Source organism: Nerophis lumbriciformis, linkage group LG01 (genome assembly GCF_033978685.3).
Source record: "Nerophis lumbriciformis linkage group LG01, RoL_Nlum_v2.1, whole genome shotgun sequence".
NCBI classification, from domain to species: domain Eukaryota; kingdom Metazoa; phylum Chordata; class Actinopteri; order Syngnathiformes; family Syngnathidae; genus Nerophis; species Nerophis lumbriciformis.
Window position 1 is genome coordinate 15,648,194 of NC_084548.2, and position 24,690 is coordinate 15,672,883.

General features: G+C 39.7%; 1 protein-coding gene across 4 annotated transcripts in view; it reads right to left on the reverse strand.

Moving 5' to 3' along the window:
• The window catches only part of kazna (kazrin, periplakin interacting protein a), a 475,688-nt gene that overhangs the window by 354,516 nt on the left and 96,482 nt on the right, over positions 1–24,690 (reverse strand). For all 4 annotated transcript variants that reach the window (XM_061976151.1, XM_061976143.1, XM_061976166.2 and 1 more), the window contains exon 2: positions 23,501–23,658. In XM_061976151.1, coding sequence (XP_061832135.1) covers positions 23,501–23,658 — 158 coding nt within the window. The remainder of the gene's footprint in view (positions 1–23,500; positions 23,659–24,690) is intronic.

A 24,690-nucleotide genomic window follows, 5' to 3' on the forward strand; every position in this document is an offset into this window, starting at 1 on the left:
GGATTTCAGCGGCTTAAGCGATTCAACAGATTACGCATGTATTGAAACGGATGGTTGTAGTGTGGAGGCAGGTAGCGAAAACGAAATTGAAGAAAAACTGAAGCTATTGAGCCATATGAACTAGGTTTACAGCATATGAAATACATTTGGCAACAACATGCACTTTGAGAGTGCAGACAGCCCATTTCAGGCGCGCTAAGAACATATATTTTTCCACGATTTCAGCACTCAGGTTAACCATACCTAAATAGACACAAAATACTGCATTACACAAGACTACCCGAATGTACTCGAATGATTGAAAAAAAAAATGTTTTTAAGATAAATTATCGGTAAACACAGTTTATGTATAATAATTTACGTAAAACCGCGAGTAATAAATAAAGTTTTCATCAATTAATATATTCTGTAGACATACCCTCATCCGCTCTCTTTTCCTGAAAGCTGATCTGTCCAGTTTTGGAGTTGATGTCAGCATCTGCTTTGAGTGTCGCAGGATATCCACACATTTTTGCCATCTCTGTCGTAGCATAGCTTTCGTCGGTAAAGTGTGCGGAACAAACGACTGACCATTTCATCGGCTTTCCCCACAGCCTCGTATTTTGAACACATTTCGTCCAATTTCTTGCCACTTTCGCATCTTTGGGCCACTGTTGCAACTTGAATCCGTCCCTGTTCGTGTTGTTACACCCTCCGACAACACACCGACGAAAGTGAGAAAATGGCGGATTGCTTCCCGATGTGACGTCACAACGTGACGTCATCGCTCCGAGAGCGAATAATAGAAAGGCCTTTAATTCGCCAAAATTCACCCATTTAGAGTTCGGAAATCGGTTAAAAAAATATCTGGTCTTTTTTCTGCAACATCAAGGTATATATTGACGCTTACATAGGTCTGGTGATAATGTTCCCCTTTAAGCTCGCCATAGCTTCCGCGCTGTCTGCACACGTTTCTGCATTTTGGTGTATTCCTGACTGATTTATGGACAATAAAGCTTTGTCTTACCTGCACCCTGCCTCCGGAGTTCCGTCTGCATCCTGGCAAAATGATCCATGCGACCCAGCCGTGACATTTACTCAACTTTGATTAACCCAAAATTAAAGGTCTAATTAATTTGATTTGAAAAATTGATTGCCTGACAGCACCATTAGAAATACAAATTACATGTCTTCTGTTGCTTCTCATTGTGGTTTTGTTTTATTGTCACTAACATAGCGGAGCTGCCTGTGAGTGCTGTAAGATGAGGTAGGGGACCAGAAGAGTGATTCTGGCTTTCATGTCAGTCTCCAAAAGTCCTCAAGAACGCCAAAGTTGCTAGATTTTTGGCTCGGGTCTATTTTACCCACCAAGTTGGCCACAATGATCTTTGATGCTATGTCTTCATATTCTCTGGCACAGCAGGTATTAATGATGGGTGTAATCCCAAAAAGAGAATTCTATTTTTCGTATTTGTGTTCTGAATGTTTAATCATCCTCATCATATGGAATAGATGTGGCATAGCAGCTGCACGGCTGATGAGAGGAGGGCTGTTCAGAATATCGTGAGGAACACCATTCCCACCCCCACAGACATCTCCATCAGCGGATGGGCTTTTATTTACCGTAATTTCCGGACTATAAGCCGCTACTTTTTTCCCTCGTTCTGGTCCCTGCGGCTTATACAACGGTGCGGCTTTTCTACGGCTTACGGTAACCAGGGGCGCGCACTACCGAGGATGCGCGAGACCGAGGCAGACATCTGGCGCCAGGTAACGAGAGCAAAACAAAGAGTAGGAGAGCATCAGCGACAGTTTGCGCGAAGGAAGTGTTCATGCAAACACCCTCAATATAGAAAACAAACGGAGAAGTGCATACGATGATGATGAAGAGGACGGCGTAACGGCTGACGAAGCCGGAGCCGTTGATTCCACTGACGAAGAGGAAGGTTTTGAGAGCGAGAACAAAGGAGAGAGAGTGGCTGACGACGCCTTTTGGACCTGTTCTTCTCCGACACCGACGAAGAGGATTTCGGTGGTTTTAGTACGCAGGAGGAAGGCAATGACACAATGATTAAAGACTGACTTTTCATATACCGGTAGTAGGCTGGTTATTTTGATAACGTAAACGGCCGCGGGACTGCATTTTTACTGCCCTGTTACAGGCGAGCACTTTGTATTACTTTGCACCGTTGTATTATTTGTACTCTGCACGAATGCTGTTCGCCATGTCAAAGATGTGAAAGTTTGGTTGAATGATTGAAAGATTTATTGTTAATAAATGGGACGCTTTGCATTCCCAAACAGTCATCTCTGTCCCGACAATCCCCTCCGTGGTAGCAGGAACCCCTATATACTACGGTAATTACACATCAAAACACCTGCGGCTTATAGTTGGTTGCGGCTTATATATGGAGCAATCTGTATTTTCCCTTAAATTTAGCTGGTGCGGCTTATAGTCAGGTGCGCCTTATAGTCCGGAAATTACGGTAGTTTGATTTACTGTCATTGTTTTTACGTTCTATTTGCACGACGGAATCACAACCTACTATATTTTTCTATTGTAGTTACCGTATAATTCGGACCATAGGGCACACCGGATTAAAAGGCACAGTGCCGATCAGCGGGACTACTTTTTCATACAAAAGGCGCATTAAAGGGGTCATATTATGATTTTTTTCTAAATTTCATATACTATCTTGTGGTCCACATAACATGTGATGGTGGTTCTTTGGTGAAAGTGTTGCATAGATTATGTTTTAGAGATCATTTTCAAGTCGCTTTCTGAGCGTCTCTTCAGGATGCGCCGCTTTGTGGGCGGTCTTATTTACATGGCTCACCTTCGACAACGTCTTCTCCCCGTCATCGTAATGACATTCAGACTTTACTTAAATCAATAACGGAGCAGCATCTTCTCACCCGTGGCTCAATATTGCAACAACAACGCCGGAAATGTGTCCCGTGAAAAACAGTCCGACCGGAACCCTCTAATAACTAAAGTTCCGTGGGTGAATAAAGTAAACCCACTACAGTTTTTAACGCTTTGATAGCTAGTCTATACTGACAGATATAAGTAAGAACTTTGCGCCACTTTATATTAGAAAATGCAACAGTGGAAGATGAATGCCACATAAGAAGATAGAGAAAAAGAAGAAGCTTATGTCTACGGTGTCGGCACGAACTAAAATGGCGGATGCGCGCACATTTTCAGGACGTATGCAGATCCCAAATACACATCAGCAGGTACCAGAACGTAAGAAAAGTTGGTTTTGCATATTATTGCAAAACAAAACGCCAGGTAATATGTCTGCTAATGGGTGCCATTTTGCGGTCCTTATAGACCAGTGACGTGCAGTCACTAGAGGCAGGTGAGGCGGGGCCTCACCTGCCATCATGGAAAGAAAAAAAATGTAAAAAGAAAAAAAAGAAAAAAATTGTTATGTGTATCCAGTGATTATACTATAAAGTTATTTTCCATTTAACTTCACCAGTTTTAGATTATTTTTATTCAAAATCGCTGAATTTTCACATTTGCTGTTCAAATACTGAGAAGAGACGGTGCGGTGAACAGCAGCCAGTTGAGGCACGTCACTCATTGCCGCAACATGGATTGCGCAATGACTTGGCTAACTGCTGGCCTGCTGTGCAGTGAGACTGTATTGCTATATGAACTATATTATACATTTCCATAGTTTAGTTAGCTGAGGTATATAATGTACAGTGTATTTTGTCAACAACTGTATGTGTGTAAAGTATTTCTTGTGCTGAGCGATCATAAAACGGCTGCAAAAGACGCACTGGCTGAGGCTCGCCTCCTGCACCCCCGCCGTAGAATTGTTATATCAACTAAAGCCCACACTTAAACTTTCCACGTGCAAGATTGAATCTATTTAAAAAAAATATTTCATAAGAAGCCAAAAAGTGCAAAAACAATAATGTTGGTGTTGGAGGAGTTGTGAATGACTGCAGGGACACAACATTAGATACACCTGCAGACTGCAGGTGTACCTTATTTACAACTCCTCCAACACGAACATTATTGTTTTTGCACTTTTTGGCTTCTTATTAAATAACTTTTGTAACCTATTTTCATGGGCTTTCCTCTTTGTGATGTTAAGTTCCTGTTATGCGCTGTTATACAGTATATGCCTTGAGCTCTTATTTTGAAGGCGCTAAGAGCGGAAGTGATGTCACGTTGCGGAGGTTTTTGAAAGAAGGTAAATAAAATGGTCCTCGTGTAAACTGGAGCCTCCGTGTTTGTTATTTTGTAGTTTCATACAGTATAGGCGACATTTATAAACCGTCGGTTACACTTTTTTAAATAGATTCAATCTTGCACGTGGAAAGTTTAAGTGAGGGCTTTAGTTGCGGCGCATGGACTTAATTTCTAAGTAAAGGTAAGACCATAATAACGTTTTTTTTATTAAATGTGCTTTTTTGTGTGCTACAGTTTGTATGTGTAAAGTTAAAGTTAAGTTAAAGTACCAATGATTGTCACACACACACTAGGTGTAATGAAATGTGTCCTCTGCATTTGACCCATCCCCTTGATCACCCCCTGGGAGGTGAGGGGAGCAGTGGGCAGCAGCGGCGCCACGCCTGGGAATCATTTTTGGTGATTTAACCCCCAATTCCAACCCTTGATGCTGAGTGTCAAGCAGGGAAGAATGCTGGTATGAGCTTTTAAACATAACCTTTTAACTGCTGCCAATCAAATGGTGAATAAGATACTCTTTAGGGTTCATATGTTTGTAAATCTGACTGTGATGAAGTCAGTGCCTCACCAGCCATCAACCTCACCGCACGTCACTGTTATAGACACACCCTAATAATACTCGTATGTTTAATGTGCCGACAATCCATCAAGCGGTGCGGCTTCATAGCTTTCCAAAGTCGTACTTAAAACAGTGTGACAGATTTTTGAGCGCCGTGTGTAATGTTCTGTATTCTCAATGGTACATTTAAAGTGTTGGTGTTGTTTACTGCAATCGTATTGCAGTCTTCACGTACCTCTTATGTATGACTGCCATCTACTGGTCACACTTATCATTACACCATGTACCAAATGAAATTGCTTAGAGGTCAGTAAGCACAACCAGAATTATGCCGTACATTAGGCGCACCGAGTTATAAGGTGCACTGTCGATTTTTTAGAAAATTAAATAATTTTAAGTCCAAAAATGCGGTATAATCTATTCCTACTAACTTACATTGTTTATAAGCTACTCTGAGGAGAGCAGTGAGCAGCAGCGGTGGCCAGGCCCAGGAATCATTTTTTGTGATTAAACCCCCAATTTAATTTACATTATTAATTCCTCACATTGACTTGCACTATACACTCTTAGTAGCATACACACCCCAACACATCATTAAGTTCAATAAACCTGTTGAGCTTATTCCTGTCGTTGTGCCGTCTCCTTCCCCCGGTGAAGGTAACATATAGCTCTTCATCACAAGTGTCTCAAAGGGCTGCACAAGCCACAATGACATCCTTGGCTCAGATCCCACATGGTAGTTATGATTTTTATTCAACTGCAAAATGTTGCTTACAGACATTGTATTTTTAATATTTGTTTGTTTTGTTCAACTTGGTATTTAAAAGTTGACATTTCAAATACAATGTTAAAATATAGGAACAAATACAAGTTAGTTGCATTTGAAAAGGTATACTTGCATTATTCTTATGTATTGTCATTACATCACTGGTTGATTTGGTCTCAAAAACGTTATGGCAGCAATGTCAATTATGTCAACAAGTTGTAGGTCAATATATTATCCAGCAAAATTGGTTATCATCCCAGGCCTATTGAAGAGCATCCTTTTCAAGCAAAACTGAAGTGCGTCTGAACATCAGTGTTGCCACCTCCTCAGTAAGAAAAGCTGCTGTAAGTTCCTTGAATCCTTGACTATGTATATAGCACTATAGATGACATTCTCTCTTTACTGTATAATAAAGCATAGGCGCCGATCCCGTGGGTGCTTCTTGCCCAAGCACCTACGTGGGATTGATGGCAACTTTTAATCTTTAAAATAATTTTTGAAATCTTGTTGTTGTTAATTTTGTGGCGATTCTGGTCCGTTTTACATATTAATAGGCATAACTTATATAGTCTATAATTAACAGAGCTTAACCGAGATTTCATTGTGCCATATAATAAATTAATTATATAGTAATTTTGACTTTGAACACACTGCACAAGAGTGAATGAATGAATTCATACTTAGTCAACAGCCATACATGTCACACTAAGGGTGGCAGTATGAACAATGCCAACACTGTCATAAACATGTGCCATATAGTGAAACCACACTAAACCACAACGACAAACACATTTTGGAAGAATGTTTGCACCGCAACACAACATAAACACTACAGAACAAATTCCCAGAATCCCCTGTAGCACCAACTCTTCCGGAATGCTACAATATAAACAAACGCCATTTGTAGATCTACTCCTAACATCCACTGTAATGATACCACGTACAATAGCGTATCCAGTCGATACTACTATGATTACATCAATATTTTTTAACATCACAAAATCTTATTTAGTTTTTTTTAAATGTATATTATTTTTATAAACTCAGGAAATATGTCCTTCGAATATGACCAATGTATGATTGTGTAACTACTTGGTATCAGATTGATGCCCAAATTTGTGGTATTATCCAAGTGATTATTACATTTTAACAGAAGTGTAGATAGAACATGTTGAAACGGAAAATAAGCAGATATTAACAGTAAATGAACAAGTACATTAATAATTCATTTTCTACCACTTGTCCTTAATAATTTTGACAAAATAATAGAATGATAAATGACACAATGTTACTGCATATGTCAGCAGATTAAATTAGGAGCCTTTTGTTTGTTTACTTACTACTAAAAGTTGTCTAGTATGTTCACTATTTTTATTTAAGGACAAACTTGCAATATGAAACATATCTTTAATGTACCCTAAGATTGGTATCGAGACAACACTAATACACACCCACTGGCAGAAATGTAGATTGGCGCCTGTGTAATGAAGAATAACAGTTTTAAGACCTTTCTCTGCTGTAGGAAATCACATGGTTCTTCTGTCTCATTATGAGGCAGGTGCCTGCCCTTTTAAGGTTGAAGGTACCAAATGTGGTTCCTTGCCCTTTCAAGATCCCTATTAAGGAAAAGCGAGTCAAACAATCAAGAGCCAACATTTGCTGATTTTTTTTTTTTTGTCCAAGCCAAAACGTCAACGTTAGTAGGATAATTAGCACCGCGGTTGACATACTGTATATCAATTTAGGCCAATCAAGGGTATTTCGATACATTAATGGGGGAACTCGGCTAAATAGGTGTGGTTTTAATTCATGTTTTCTATGACTCATTCCTCACACTCCCAAAGCCTCGACCTTATTTGAAAAAGCCAATGAATCTACACAAATTACCCAGAGTGGCAAGGCTTCAAGGTCTGCGGGAGTCAGAGGACAGCGGAGAGGGGCAGACAAGACCAAGGCGATGCATAATGCATGGACAGAAAGCAGGCCCTGCGAGGCCCGGCCAGCTGAGGTCCCATTCAAAGAGGGACAGATTGACCCAGCAAGACCTATCACATACTCAATCCCCTCTTGAGCGCCCCAGCCCCCTTAGTCCTCTTGAGACCGCAAGCAGGATGCACTCATCTATGACCCTAGCACAGGTCCAGCACGTTTGGCAAATATATGTGGATATGAGTCAGATGTGTTGAAATATTGATAGGACACGTCCATGATAGCTGCGTCTTGATTATGCACATGCATTAATGTGGTCCTAATGATTAGCATCCCCCAGCATCCACGTCAACATGATTTATGAGTGTTTGTTTCGGTCCTCATGGTTTTTGATTGACAGAAGCTGGCATGCTGGTGTTTCTACAGTGACAGAACAACAGACGATGTAAACAAACGGCTGCAGGGAACAAGCCATGGGCTTAAATAATACTTGTTTCCAGCAGGTATTATTTGAAGAATAATGGCCACACTGCCTCTACCCACATCAAACATTTGTGTTGCTTTGCTCGAACCACACAGTCACTTATGGCTCCCAGACAAACTGGTGGGAGTTAGTGACGCCCTTTTCTTCCTGGTAAATGTTTGTTGGTGCTTTAGAAGTGCATACAGAGAAATCCAAAGTGGTAAAAAAGTGTGGGGATGGTGTTCAAGTGTGGCTCTTGTACCTGTCAGCAGAATGCTGATGTTAGTGCTTTGAACAAAATTAGATTTCCTGCAACAACATACTGTGTGTGTGTGTATATATATATATATATATATATATATATATATATATATATATATATGTATACATACATAAATATATATGTATATATATATATATACATATTATATACATACATATATATATATATATATATACATATTATATACATACATATATATATATATATACATATTATATACATACATACATATTATATACATACATATATATATATATATACATATTATATACATACATACATATTATATACATACATATATATATATATATATATATATACATATTATATACATACATACATATTATATACATACATATATATATATATATATATACATATTATATACATACATACATATTATATACATACATACATACATACATACACATACATATATACATATATACATATATATATATATATATATATATATATATATATATATATACATATATATACATATATACATATATACACATATATACATATATATATATATATATACATATATACATATATATACATATATACATATATATACATGTATATATATACATACACACACCCACACACATATGCATACTGTCATGTCTGTGTAATCATGTTTTGTTTTAGTCATGTTTTGTTTTGTTTAGTTATTGGACTCTTTAGTTTCTGGTTGTTCACTCCCTTGTTTTGTTTCCATAGCAACCCATTAGTTTTCACCTGTCACGTCACGCACCTGTTTCACGTTTTGAGTCACGCACCTGTTTTCGTTAATCATGTCTGTGTTATTTAAGCTTTTCTTTTTCTGTTGGTCAGCCTGGCGACATCGCATTTATGCTCTGCACACTCTTTATCCTCTCAAGCCATGTTCACAGTCCCATGCCACAGTAAGTGTTTTGTTCCGTGTTCTTAGTTAATTGCCTTTGTGCTATAGTCTTTTTGGTTTCATAGTTTGTTCTCTGCCATTGTGCGCGACTTTAGTTTGTTCTTTTTGTTATAGTAAAAATAAAATATGTACTCACATTCCCGTCTCGCCCGAGCCAACTTTCCGTTGCCTTCCGGAAAAACAAAACCCAAGGACCAAGTCATGTCACATACCAGCACCAAAATGTATTTCGATACTTTTCCATACCTTTCTTAAAAATAAAGGGGACCACAAAAAAATTGCATTATTGGCTTTATTTTAACAAAAAATCTTACGTTACATTAAACATATGTTTTTTTATTAGAATCGAACAACAATTTTGTCCTTAAATAAAATCGTGAACATACTAGATAACTTGTCTTTTAGTAGTAAGTAAGCAAACAAAGGCTCCTCATTTGTCTGCTGACATATGCAGTAACACATTCTTGCCAACCTTGAGACCTCCGATTTCGGGAGGTGGGGGGTGGGGGGCGTGGTTAAGAGGGGAGGAATATATTTACAGTTAGAATTCACCAAGTCAAGTATTTCATATATATATACGTATATATATATATATATATATATATATATATATATATATATATATATACATACACACATACAGGTAAAAGCCAGTAAATTAGAATATTTTGAAAAACTTGATTTATTTCAGTAATTGCATTCAAAAGGTGTAACTTGTACATCATATTTATTCATTGCACACAGACTGATGCATTCAAATGTTTATTTCATTTAATTTTGATGATTTGAAGTGGCAACAAATGAAAATCCCAAATTCCGTGTGTCACAAAATTAGAATATTACTTAAGGCTAATACAAAAAAGGGATTTTTAGAAATGTTGGCCAACTGAAAAGTATGAAAATGAAAAATATGAGCATGTACAATACTCAATACTTGGTTGGAGCTCCTTTTGCCTCAATTACTGCGTTAATGCGGCGTGGCATGGAGTCGATGAGTTTCTGGCACTGCTCAGGTGTTATGAGAGCCCAGGTTGCTCTGATAGTGGCCTTCAACTCTTCTGCGTTTTTGGGTCTGGCATTCTGCATCTTCCTTTTCACAATACCCCACAGATTTTCTATGGGGCTAAGGTCAGGGGAGTTGGCGGGCCAATTTAGAACAGAAATACCATGGTCCGTAAACCAGGCACGGGTAGATTTTGCGCTGTGTGCAGGCGCCAAGTCCTGTTGGAACTTGAAATCTCCATCTCCATAGAGCAGGTCAGCAGCAGGAAGCATGAAGTGCTCTAAAACTTGCTGGTAGACGGCTGCGTTGACCCTGGATCTCAGGAAACAGAGTGGACCGACACCAGCAGATGACATGGCACCCCAAACCATCACCCAACCATGCAAATTTTGCATTTCCTTTGGAAATCGAGGTCCCAGAGTCTGGAGGAAGACAGGAGAGGCACAGGATCCACGTTGCCTGAAGTCTAGTGTAAAGTTTCCACCATCAGTGATGGTTTGGGGTGCCATGTCATCTGCTGGTGTCGGTCCACTCTGTTTCCTGAGATCCAGGGTCAACGCAGCCGTCTACCAGCAAGTTTTAGAGTTTGTGGATTGTGGAGGACATTTTGAGACAGCATGATGGCCAGCTATTAAGTCGTCTGTTTCATCGCAAAATTCCACAGTATTCTGGACATCTGTGTTGGTGAATCTTTTGTAATTTGTTCAATGAACAATGGAGACAGCAAAGAAGAAAGCTGTAGGTGGGAAGCGGTGTATTGCGGCCGACTTTAGCAACACAAACACGGCCGGTGTTTCATTGTTTGCATTCCCGAAAGATGACAGTCAATCTTTACCATTGGCCTGTGGAGAACTGGGACAACAGAGACTCTTACCAGGAGGACTTTGAGTTGGATACGCAGACACGGTACCGTGAGTACGCTTCCAAACATTTGATCGCTTGCCCGTACGTGCGTGCCGCTATGTGCATGTCACGTAAATAATTCAATGTATACACCCTGATGATTATCTTGTGTGATGACTGTATTATGATGATAGTATATATGATAGTATATATCTGTATCATGAATAAATTTAAGTGGACCCTGACTTAAACAAGTTGAAAAACTTATTCGGGTGTTACCATTTAGTGGTCAATTGTACGGAATATGTATTTCACTGTGCAACCTACTAATAAAAGTCTCAAAAAGTATCACGTACGTAACTTTGGGGACTTTGGGGAAATATATGTGCTGTATGAACTTTGGGGAGGTGAACGGTACTTTGGGCTGTGGGATTGAGTGTGTTGTGCAGGTGTTTGAGTTGTATTGGCGGGTTATATGGACGGGAGGGGGGAGGTGTTTGTTATGCGGGATTAATTTGTGGCATATTGAATATAAGCCTGGTTGTGTTGTGGCTAATAGAGTATATATATGTCCCGTGTTTATTTACTGTTTTAGTCATTCCCAGCTGAATATCAGGTCCCACCCGCCTCTCACAGCATCCTCCGTATCTGAATCGCTCCCACTGCCCTCTAGTCCTTCACTCTCACTTTCCTCATCCACGAATCTTTCATCCTCGCTCAAATTAATGGGGGAATCGTCGCTTTCTCGATCCCAATCGCTCTCGCTGCTGGTGGCCATGCTTGTAAACAATGTGCAGATGTGAGGAGCTCCACAACCTGTGACGTCACGCTATTCGTCTGCTACTTCCGGTACAGGCAAGGCTTTTTTATCAGCGACCAAAAGTTGCGAACTTTATCGTCGATGTTCTCTACTAAATCCTTTCAGCAAAAATATGGCAATATCGCGAAATGATCAAGTATGACACATAGAATGGACCTGCTATCCCCGTTTAAATAAGAAAATCGCATTTCAGTAGGCCTTTAAGCTATTTGGAAGAGATCATATCCACCTTGACTAAAGCTCTAGTTCCAGCAACAGAAAAACAAGCCTTAAAGAGGAAATGCAATTTTTGGGGAATTTTGCCTATCGTTCATAGTTATTATGAAAGACATGATGACGGATGGATTTTTTTTTTATGATGCGTTCTAACTAGTAAATAAACATAAATAAAAGTCTGCTTACAGCGGAGCCAAAGGGAGGTCCTCTATTCCGCCCATTAAACCCAATAGATATCCATCCAAAAACCGCCAACAATACACCTTTTACCTTTTGTGATTTGAATATTTAACTAACTTATATATTGTCATACACAGACTAACTATTTATAGCGGCGATGTAATCACTACCGTGTGTACATCAGTGTTTACATCATCAAGTGGTCTGCTGTTTCCTCGCTTCCCTGCTCCTTGGAAGTGTATCGCAGATCATGCCTTTCACCTGGATAGTAGAGGGCTGAGGACGTATTCTGACAAGTTGGTACACTCTGACATCCAATTTAGACCCAGGAATGGCGAGAACGACACGAGAAGACCATTTTCTTCTCAAGGATTATGAGTCATTCTTCATCTAAACGGGAATATATGAACATCCTGGCAGTCGGCATCTTAATGACAGCAGACATTGTACAGTGAGTTATGTGTTGCTATGTTTGTTCGCTCTCATGAAGTCGGTGGTAAAGAAAAAAAAACACGAATGTTGTGATGCGCTTTTGAAATAATGCGCCGTGGATGCTTAAAATAATCAAAATACGTAAATATGAAATGTTATTATAAATGTGCTCATTACAACATTACATATATACTTAGTGTGTTTATAAAACCTTAATGGAGGTGTTTGGATGTTTGTTTTAAGGGCAGAAAAGAGCAGCTCCTGTCAGCTTCATTGTAAACAGAACTTTGATCGCATGTATTTAATATTTAGAATGCATTAAAAAAAAATGTGTCTGTCTTTCATAATGATTGTGAAAGGCAGGCAAAATTCCAAAAAAAAAGTGCAGTTCCCCTTCAAGCATAATGCTACGCCGCTTGGCTGTGGCTATGATGTTCCTCTGATGATGCACACTACAAGTATTTTGCTTCTGTTCTAAGTGACGGACGTGTCTGCAGGTCTTTCCTGATGATTACTTTAGCATGGAGGTCTGAGAAGACTCATGGCTCTTATTTATCCTGTGACAAAAGTCACCCTGACTGACCTCCGTAGCTGCATCCACGTCTTATTTTCTACCTGAGTTTTCACCCACTGGTGAGTGACAGGTCCACTAATGTAGTCAGAGCTGGTTCCAAGCATGAGGAAGAGGAGTTAGAGATAAGGTCGGTGGCAAAGGCTCAGAAGCTGACCGACTGTGGAATACACAGCAGAGAGAAAATCCATGTGATGTTTCTGCAAAGTGGACTCTGGTGTCTGGCTGATTGAAAATATGTCAAGTTGTTGAGAGAGGTGAATTTGATTACTTCATGCAAGGACTGATGGCTCATTAAATCAGTGAATGTTTCGTGGTTGGTTTTGGCACACCTCTTGGAGTTGCTGCAGGGTGGAACCAATTCCATCGATTGGCCAGCAGCCAATCAGTCATCAATTTAGTTGGAGCGTAAACACTTTGGTTTTATGCGACGTTCCAATAAAGAATAGTTAGTGTGCTTGATGGCAGTAATGTTGCGACCATCAATTGTATTTTGAAGTTGCATTAAAGGGAAAAACACAAACAACATGTTTTGTCACTGATATTGATGTCACGCAACCAAAGGCTGTGCAGTAAAGAACATAAAGTAAGAACCTGATTGGGCAGCTTCTGGTTTGATTGATTGATTGAGACTTGTATTAGTAGGTTGCACAGTGAAGTACATATTCTGTGCAATTGACCACTAAATGGTAACACCCGAATAAGTTTTTCAACTTGTTTAAGTCGGGGTCCACTTGATTCATGATGCAGATATATACTATCATCATAATACAGTCATAACACAAGATAATCACATTGAATTATTTACATTATTTACAATCTGGGGTGTGGATGGGGGGGGGGGGGGGGGGGGGGGGATTAGGTTTGGTTGTTATCATCAGTCATCAACAATTGAGAACAGAGAAATGGATATTGTAACAGTGTAGGTCTGACTTGGTAGGATATGTACAGCAAGTAGTGGGCAGAGAGAGAGAGAGAGAGAGAGATCAGAAGGCATAAGAAAAAGTATCTACTTTTGATTGTTTACATTTGATTATTAACAATCCGGGGAGGGTGTTAGTTTAGGGTTGTAGCTGTCTGGAGGTGTACTTTTATTGCGGTTTTGAAGGAGGATAGAGATGCCCTTTCTTTTATACCTGTTGGGAGCGCATTCCACATTGATGTGGCATAGAAAGAGAATGAGTTAAGACCTTTGTTAGATCGGAATCTGGGTTTAACGTGGTTAGTGGAGCTCCCCCTGGTGTTGTGGTTATGGCGGTCATTTACGTTAAGGAAGTAGTTTGACATGTACTTCGGTATCAGGGAGGTGTAGCGGATTTTATAGACTAGGCTCAGTGCAAGTTGTTTTACTCTGTCCTCCACCCTGAGCCAGCCCACTTTGGAGAAGTTGGTAGGAGTGAGGTGTGATCTGGGGTGGAGGTCTAGAAGTAATCTGACTAGCTTGTTCTGGGATGTTTGGAGTTTGGATTTGAGGGTTTTGGAGGTGCTAGGGTACCAGGAGGTGCATGCGTAATCGAAAAAGGGTTGAACGAGAGTTCCCGCTAGAATTCTCATGGTGCTTTTGTTGACCAGAGAGGAGATTTTATAGAGAAATCTCGTTCGTTGGTTGACCTTTTTGATTACCTTGGTTGCCATTTTATCACAGGAAAGATTAGCCTCTAGAATGGAACCTAGGTAGGTGACCTCATCCTTCCTGGTGATAACAATGTCACCCACTTTTATAGTGAAGTCACTGACATTCTTAAGGTTTATGTGGGACCCAAACAGGATGCATTCCATTTTACCCAAGTGTATGGATAGCTTGGTGTCAGCCAGCCAGGTGCAAGTTCTACAGAGTTCAACACTAAGGATTTTCTCCACCTGTGACTTGTCCTTATCTGATACCAGCAAGGCCGAGTCATCCGCAAACAAGAACAATTCACAGTCGCAATACATATTATGTGCTACAACTCCAATCTGAGGGCTTCACGGTGGCAGAGGGGTTAGTGCATCTGCCTCACAATACGAAGGTCCTGAGTAGTCTTGGGTTCAATCCCGGGCTCAGGATCTTTCTGTGTGGAGTTTGCATGTCCTCCCCGTGACTGCGTGGGTTCCCTCCGGGTACTCCGGCTTCCTCCCACCTCCAAAGACATGCACCTGGGGATAAGTTGATTGGCAACACTAAAATTGGCCCTAGTGTGTGAATGTGAGTGTGAATGTTGTCTGTCTATCTGTGTTGGCCCTGCGATGAGGTGGCGACTTGTCCAGGGTGTACCCCGCCTTCCACCCGATTGTAGCTGAGATAGGCTCCAGCGCCCCCCGCGACCCCAAAGGGAATAAGCGGTAGAAAATGGGATGGGGAACTCCAATCTGATTCAAACCAAAATGCCGTCTGCTGAGTCGAATATGTTACATATTTTTGTATTGTGCCTCTGTTTTTGTGTATTTTTGTGTGAATTTTCATAGAAACAAACATTATGTGTAACAAACCTGTCCCCTTAATTGAGTGGCCAAACAAAAAAAAATCGGTGTGATTTAGTACGATTCAGTATGACTGAAAAAATAGCCACCATTGGACCAAGGAAGGTGAGAAACACTACGATATTCAGGAAGTAACTTTGCATCCCTCTCTCTGCTCTTCGCCACACCTGAGCTTAAGTTCAATAAAAGGTGGACGTGATATTAAATTTTTTTTTGGTCATTTTTTAACGTAATCCGTCATTTACAGTATATGTAGCTCACATTGTTTTATGCGTGTAAAACGTTATTCTCTGCAGTCATCTCTCGCTACATCGCACTTCAAATATCATGGGTTCACTGCATCAGATTTTTTTTTTTATATTTAAAACAATTTTTTTTTAAGCATACTATACATGTTTTGGCCGAAATCAAGTATTAAATTAAGTTTTACGTATGTATTATACATATTACAGTGTAGCATTTGTATTATTTCCTATAAATATGCTGTGGCGATCAATAAAGGTATTCACGAAGCAGGACTTTGGTTTCCGGATTAAAAGGTGAATAATGCTAACAACACGAGCGGCTAATCTTGGCACTATCTTGACTGCTACAATTTCATTGTGACCAACTTTTGGCAGAACAACTTTTTGATGGACTTCATCTTCAGCTCCACATTGGTGAGCCTTTGATGCGAACGATGTCAAAACACAACAGCCAGATGTAGCATCGGAGTTGGCTTTTTATCCAAAGTGGAGAGTCACACTTTTGAGGCACTTGAGTTGGTTGTTGTTTTTCTTTTTGTAATGCTGCTTATGGCATTGATTTGTATTGTATTGGTTTAACATTATTATTCCGTCGAAATTCGGTCATGTCTATGTACCAACTAATCATAATAAACAAAGGAAGACTGTATACAATATGCATTATGTTTATATTTTTGGGTGTCTGGAACAGATTAGGTGGATTTAAATGTTTATCTTTTATGGGAAAATTTGCTTTGGATTTTGTACTCCTGCCATCTGGCGGATAGTGCCTAGTGCACGAGCGCCCGATTTGTCACGCTTCATGTGTCAGGTATACCGCGGCCAATATGAATCCCCTTTCCTACTGTATGTGTCTATTGGTCCATGCCAATTGCCTTGGACCTTCCCCTGCACTATGGTCATGGTTATGGTAATGGTTTAAATGTATTTGGAACATGTGTACAGATACAATATGATACATCAATCGACATGTTCTCATTTCTCTTTACAGCATGTTCGAAAAGGAGTAGGAAGAAGCCAAGCTTATTTTAATCCTAACCCTTTTCCAATTCGTAGCAATTACTCACACATTTGTTCACTTTCTGTTCTCATCTTGTAACCCAATTGGTAACACTTTAGTATGGGGAACATAATTCACCATTAATTAGTTGCTTATTAACATACAAATTAGTAACATATTTGCTCTTAATTGGTCATTTTTAAGTACTTATTAATGCCTTATTATGCATGGCCTTATTTAGTAAGCCATTAACTAAGAGTCTTCCCTCAATAACCTCAGAATTATTGCTTATTAGTAACCCTAACCCTTATATGTTCCCCTAGTGTCCAAATAACTCTAAACTCTAACTCTTTGTTACTTAGAATGTGTTCCCCATACTAATAAGCAACTAATTAATGGTGAATATGTTCCCCATACTAAAGTGTTACCACACAATTTACATCAAATAATGTAAAATACAACTCTTAATAGTTAAACTCGTCATGATTCACGTAATGAGATGAATAATATCTCATGATCAACAAAGTTGTATGTTGTATTCAGTGACGTGCGGTGAGGTTGATGGCTGGTGAGGCACTGACTTCATCACAGTCAGATTTACAAACATATGAACCCTAAAGAGTATCTTATTCACCATTTGATTGGCAGCAGTTAACGGGTTATGTTTAAAAGCTCATACCAGCATTCTTCCCTGCTTGGCACTCAGCATCAAGGGTTGGAATTGGGGGTTAAATCACCAAAAATTATTCCCGGGCGCGGCGCCGCTGCTGCCCACTGCTCCCCTCACCTCCCAGGGGGTGATCAAGGGGATGGGTCAAATGAAGAGGACACATTTCACCACACCTAGTGTGTGTGTGACAATCATTGGTACTTTAACTTAACTTTAACTTTACACATACAAACTGTAGCACACAAAAAAGCACATTTAATAAAAAAAAACGTTATTATGGTCTTACCTTTACTTATAAATGAAGTCCATGCGCAGCTCCTTTTGAACAAAAGCATCGATAACTTGTTTATAGAAGTCTTCCTTATCTTTCTTCAGTTTTAAAAGTCTCTCTGTCTCGATGGAGATCTTCCTTTAAGTATTACCTCCTGCTTCGATTGAAAGTCCAGTTTAGAAAACTGTTTTATTTTAGATATATAATCCTCCATGTTAATAGTCCAGGCAAGAGGAAAACATAAACGATCGCTGCTAACTGTTGCTGCTTGTTGTCACTTCTTCTGCAGCCGAGTAGTCGCAGAAATGCTCCCTGGGATCACTGCCGCCCTCTACCACCATGAGGCGGGATTACTGCGAGCCTCACACAGTGCGTCTTCTCAGCAGTTTTATGATTGCTCAGCACAAGAAATACGTTACACACATACAGTTGTTGACAAAATACACTGTACATTATATACCTCAGCTAACTAAACTATGGAAATGTATAATATAATTCATATAGCAATGCGGTCTCACTGCACAGCAGGCCAGCAGTTAGCCTGACTCATTGCGCAATCCATGGTGAGGCTCAACTCAGTGACGTGCCTCAACTGGCTGCTGATCACCGCAAGTCTCTTCTCAGTATTTGAACGGCAAATGTGAAAATTCAGCGATTTTGAATAAAAAATAATCTAAAACTGGTGAAGTTAAATGGAAAATAACTTTATAGTATAATCACTGGATACATATAACAATTTAATTTTTTTTTTTTCTTTTTACATTTTTTTTCTTTCCATGATGGCATGTGAGGCCCCGCCTCACCTGCTTCCCCTGACTGCACGTCACTGGTTGTATTTCACACGACTTTGATTGATTGATTGATTGATTGAAACTTCATTAGTAGATTGCACAGTACAGTACATATTACATACAATTGACCACTAAATGGTAACACCCGAATACGTTTTACAACTTGTTTACGTCGGAATCCACGTATTTGTTTACTTATGCTACCAGTATGTTTGGATGTGTCCTTGAAGGGCAGCTCAAAACAAAACAAAAAAAAAGCTAACATTGATTCGGTGCATGTTTTTTAACACTTTTTTTTTTTTTTCTATGAATGGTGAGACAAACTAAAGTGGAAAAAGGCTTTCAACCAGCAAGTTATTTTTTTATTGCACTGAAATGCACAAACCCCTCTATTCAACATTTGTTCCAGCTGTTGGACGACCAGAGTGTGCACCGACTAATCAAGCTGATTTGAATAATTTCGAATAAACAGCTCAATCACTCTATTGACTGTGCCTCTTCAGCTGGCGCCCTCCTCACCCCTCCCCAGATTGGAGTTCCCAGCCTCTCATGTCAGCCTCTTCATCTCCTTCCCACACGCAGACTTCACAAAAAATGATCAACAAGAGGAGAAAACAATGGGACAATGAACATAGAAGAGAAGGCTGTCAATAAAGTTGGGTCGCCTCTGTACTTATTTGACATATTAATAGAGGCTGCCACACAAGCAACATACACCCCCTCCCAATTGTTCCGAGAGCCTTACTAGATGATTGATCCCCAGAAAAGTTAATTTTGAGGGCTTGTGCGTCATCACTCAATGACAGAAATAGAGGAAGAACAGAAGGAACCGAAGTCGCCAATGGAAACCTTAATCATTTACAGAAAACTGCCATTGAACTGGGAAGATGCATTTATCATTGGATCCAGACAAAGGATGTATAACCTTGGTCTCTAATTCTGTTATATTTCCATTTCTATGAGCAGAGAACAAAAAGCAGAACTGCTTGCAAGCACCATTCTGTAACCATAAAAAAAAAACAGTAGAGTGTACTCAATACTGTAAATGTTCTTTTTATATCTTGTTTTGGAATTTTACCCTAACAGTAAACTGTCTTGTCAATCTTAAATGGTGTCCACATTGTACAGTTCAGTCAACTACGTGAACAACTATGCTACTAAAACAAGGGATGTTCCGATCGAATCTGTTTCCGATACGGATCTTCGGTAACAGTATTGAGTGTACTCAATACTGTAAATGTTCTTTTTATATATTGTTTTGGAATTTTCCCCTAACAGTAAATTGTCTTGTTAAAGGGGAACATTATCACAATTTCAGAAGGGTTAAAACCATTAAAAATCAGTTCCCAGTGGCTTATTTTATTTTTCGAAGTTTTTTTCAAAATTTTACCCATCACGTATTATCCCTAAAAAAAGCTTCAAAGTGCCTGATTTTAACCATCGTTATATACACCCATCCATTTTCCTGTGACGTCACACAGTGATGCCAATACAAACAAACATGGCGTATAGAACAGCAAGGTATAGCGACATTAGCTCGGATTCAGACTCGGATTTCAGCGGCTTAAGCGATTCAACAGATTACGCATGCATTGAAACGGATGGTTGTAGTGTGGAGGCAGGTAGCGAAAACAAAATTGAAGAAGAAACTGAAGCTATTGAGCCATATCGGTTTGAACCGTATGCAAGCGAAACCGACAAAAACGACACGACAGCCAGCGACACGGGAGAAAGCGAGGACAAATTCGGCGATCGCCTTCTAACCAACGATTGGTATGTGTTTGTTTGGCATTAAAGGAAACTAACAACTATGAACTAGGTTTACAGCATATGAAATACATTTGGCAACAACATGCACTTTGAGAGTGCAGACAGCCCATTTCAGGCGCGCTAAGAACATATATTTTTCCACGATTTCAGCACTCAGGTTAACCATACCTAAATAGACACAAAATACTGCATTACACAAGACTACCCGAATGTACTCGAATGATTGAAAAAAAAAAAGTTTTTAAGATAAATTATCGGTAAACACAGTTTATGTATAATAATTTACGTAAAACCGCGAGTAATGAATAAAGTTTTCATCAATTAATATATTCTGTAGACATACCCTCATCCGCTCTCTTTTCCTGAAAGCTGATCTGTCCAGTTTTGGAGTTGATGTCAGCAGGCCAGGGAAGCTTGGGTCGATGTTCTTCTCTTGATCATCTTCGGTGGCATAAGGGACGGTAGAAGCGGTGTGAGCCAAGACATCCAGGGGGTTTAGCTCGCTCGTCAGCGGGAACAAACTGCCGCCATTGCTTGCCGTGCTACCGAGGTCCTTTGTCCCTGAATAGCTCACACACTCCGGCAGATTCAATGGGGGTCTGGCGGCAGATTTCTTTGACTTTATCGTTGGAAATGCATCTGCTTTGAGTGTCGCAGGATATCCACACATTCTTGCCATCTCTGTCGTAGCATAGCTTTCGGTAAAGTGTGCGGAACAAACGACTGACCATTTCGTCGGCTTTCCCCACACCCTCGTATTTTGAACAAATTTCGTCCAATTTCTTGCCACTTTCGCATCTTTGGGCCACTGGTGCAACTTGAATCCGTCCCTGTTCGTGTTGTTACACCCTCAGACAACACATCGACGAAAGTGAGAAAATGGCGGATTGCTTCCCGATGTGACGTCACGTTGTGACGTCATCGCTCCGAGAGCGAATAATAGAAAGGCGTTTAATTCGCCAAAATTCACCCATTTAGAGTTCGGAAATCGGTTAAAAAAATATATGGTCTTTTTTCTGCAACGTCAAGGTATATATTGACGCTTACATAGGTCTGGTGATAATGTTCCCCTTTAATCTTAAATGGTGTCCACATTGTACAGTTCAGTCAACTACGTGAACAACTATGCTACTAAAACAAGGGATGTTCCGATAGAATCCGTTTCCGATACGGATCTTCCATGCTTCCATGAGATCTTCCATGACAGAGACCGGCCGGTACCAATACCGATCACATGTATAAACTTTAAATGTTTCAAAGTGTTTCGGATGAGTGTTTTTGACAGTTTAACAATATATACACAATACTGGTCCAGGGTGATGGTCAAATGCAGAGAATAATTTCGCCACACTTTAACTTAAAGCTCAGTGGTGCCAGCAAGGCCTTCTCTGCTGGCCTAACATATCCATAAATCATGATCATAATTAAAGATAAAAGTATTGTTTTATTTACTTTTCTAAATATCTAAAAATATTCATATTCCCTTCATGTCATATTATGCTCCTTCCAGTGCTGTTGTTTTTAGGTTAGAGTTTTTATCCAATCAGAATTCAGCTCGCTTATGCTGTACGATAATCTGCCCGGGGCCTTCAGAATCAACAATGCGGGCGTCTGTGCACTGTAAGCGAATGGGGACATACAGTTGATAGATAATTGCGATAGCCAATCAGATTACGAGATGTTGTCAGTAAGTTCTTTGAGCTGGCCTCATGTTGAACGTGACATTTACGCGTCCTGTGATTGGATACTCACTGGTTTGAGCCGTGGCGGTGCTATGCAGATCAGCAGAGCCCCAGCCGGGACCGATAGCGGATTAATTTGAGAACACATACAGTTGATAGACAGTTGCAATAGCCAATCAGATCACAAGTTGTTGAAAGTAGCCTATCTATGTAGCCTGATGTTAACGAGACTGTGATTGGATACTCACTTGTCATTCCAAAGTGAATATCCAATCACAAGTTGCAATTTACTAAAAGCAGGAAGTGTTGCGCAGTAGCCATACCGGGCTCGCTGAGAAATCCCCAATACTCCTTTTTTTAACCGACAAAGAAGGAGAGCAAAACGTTGATTAGGTGGCAGATTTACTGTATATTTGCAAGGCCATTTTCAAGAAGGATATTTAAAGAGAAATTACATCTTGTAAGACGATGCCAGCTGTCCCGGCGATGAAATGGGGAAATGCCCGCCACTTCCACTCGAATCAACCGACTACGAGTGGTACCACTGGCTTATACGGCGTCGAATGGGTGCTACAAACTGAGTTGAAATATTTTATTTCTTTATTTTTTTCACGTTTAATATGTTTTGCAATTTTAATTTTGACAGCACCACATAAGATATGTTTTAATTGCTGATAAGGGTATATATATACATATATATATATATATATATAGTATATATACCCGTATAACCTGTTTTGCAGGTTTCTCTGCTCTTCAGGGGATTTTTATATATTAATATACATGATATTTTTTCAAAACTCCCCTGAAGAGCAGAGAAACCTGCGAAACAAGCTTGTAGGGATGAAACAGCCTCTGTGTTTTTTCCTGACCTAACGTATATTCCGCTCTACCCCGGTATTGAGCACTGTATAACGGATAAACCACAGAAACCTGGACTATATATATATATATATATATATATATATATATATATATATATATATATATGTATATATATATATATATATATATACATATATATACCTTGCGCTTTTCTAGACACTCAAAGCGCTTTACATCATGAACACAGAGAAACCAGTATTCCTTCACCCCACATTCACACATGGATAGTGGTAAGCTATAGTTGATTACTACTTTAAGATAAGGTCATTTTTAAAATAGTTGTAGTAAAACATGAATATCAAAGATAAAATTAATGCATGTTGACATATAAAACGTGTACAATATGGTACTAATGCAGATCAGCAATGTTATTTGCCATTGTAGTCCATTATTTGTTTGTACCTGACAAAATATGTGATATCTGTTTAAAATAAAGTAAAGCACATTGTGTTGATTTGATTAAGCCTGAAATGACTATTGCCAATAAAAAATCACCACAAGTGGAGGAAAATATAAAAGTTTGGAGATACTTTTAGCATTTGATGATTGCACGCACCTGAGCATCCACAAGGAGGTGTCTCATCAGGGTCATAGACTTCTGCAGCGTCTCCTTCTCAGGGGGAAGATAGGTGTGTTCCTCCTGCTCTAGTGGCTTGGGTGTGGTCACCATGAAGCTTGCGATCTGGTCGTTCAGGCTGTTTAGAGACTGCACGGCTAGAAGGAGACAGAAAAACAAGTCTCAAGCAGGCGGTTATGACAAAAAAAACACTATGATGATACTCTAAATCAGTGTTTTTCAACCACTGTGCCGTGAGGTACAGTCTGGTGTGCCGTGGGAGATTATCTAATTTCACATATTTGGGTTAAAAATATTTTTTGCAAACCAGTAATTATAGTCTGCAAATTATGTGTTGTTGTTGAGTGTCGGTGCTGTCTAGAGCTCGGCAGAGTAACCGTGTAATACTCTTCCATATCAGTAGGAGGCAACCGGTAGATAATTGCTTTGTAGATGTCGGAAACAGCGGGAGGTAGTGTGCAGGTAAAAAGGTGTCTAATGCTTAAACCAAAAATAAACAAAAAGGTGAGTGCCCCTAAGAAAAGGCATTGAAGCTTAGGGAAGGCTATGCAGAACAGAACTAAAACTGAACTGGCTACAAAGTAAACGCAAACAGAATGCTGGACGACAGCAAAGACTTACTGTGGAGCAAAGACTTACTGTGGAGCAAAGACGGCGTCCACAATGTACATCCGAACATGACAATCAACAATGTCCCCACAAAGAAGAATAAAAACAACTGAAATATTCTTGATTGCTAAAACAAAGTAGATGCGGGAAATATCGCTCAAAGGAAGACTTGAAACTGCTACAGGAAAATACCAAAAAAAAGAGAAAAAGCCACCAAAATAGGAGCGCAAGACAAGAACTAAAACACTACACACAGGAAAACAGCAATAAACTCAAAATAAGTCACAACGTGATGTGACAGGTGGTGACAGTACACCTACTTTGAGACAAGAGCTATATTGATGCATGCTTGGTTATGGTTTAAAGTCGTATCCAACAATTGTGACGACTTTTTACTGTCAACTGAGTTTAGTCTTTTAATGATTTCTGCTGGTGGTGTGCCTCCGCATTTTTTCAACGCAAAAAATGTGCCTTGGCTCAAAAAAAGGTTGAAAAACACTGCTCTAAATTGTCCTCTTTCGAAAAAAAGACAATTATGAGCGTTCATGGTCTGATGAACG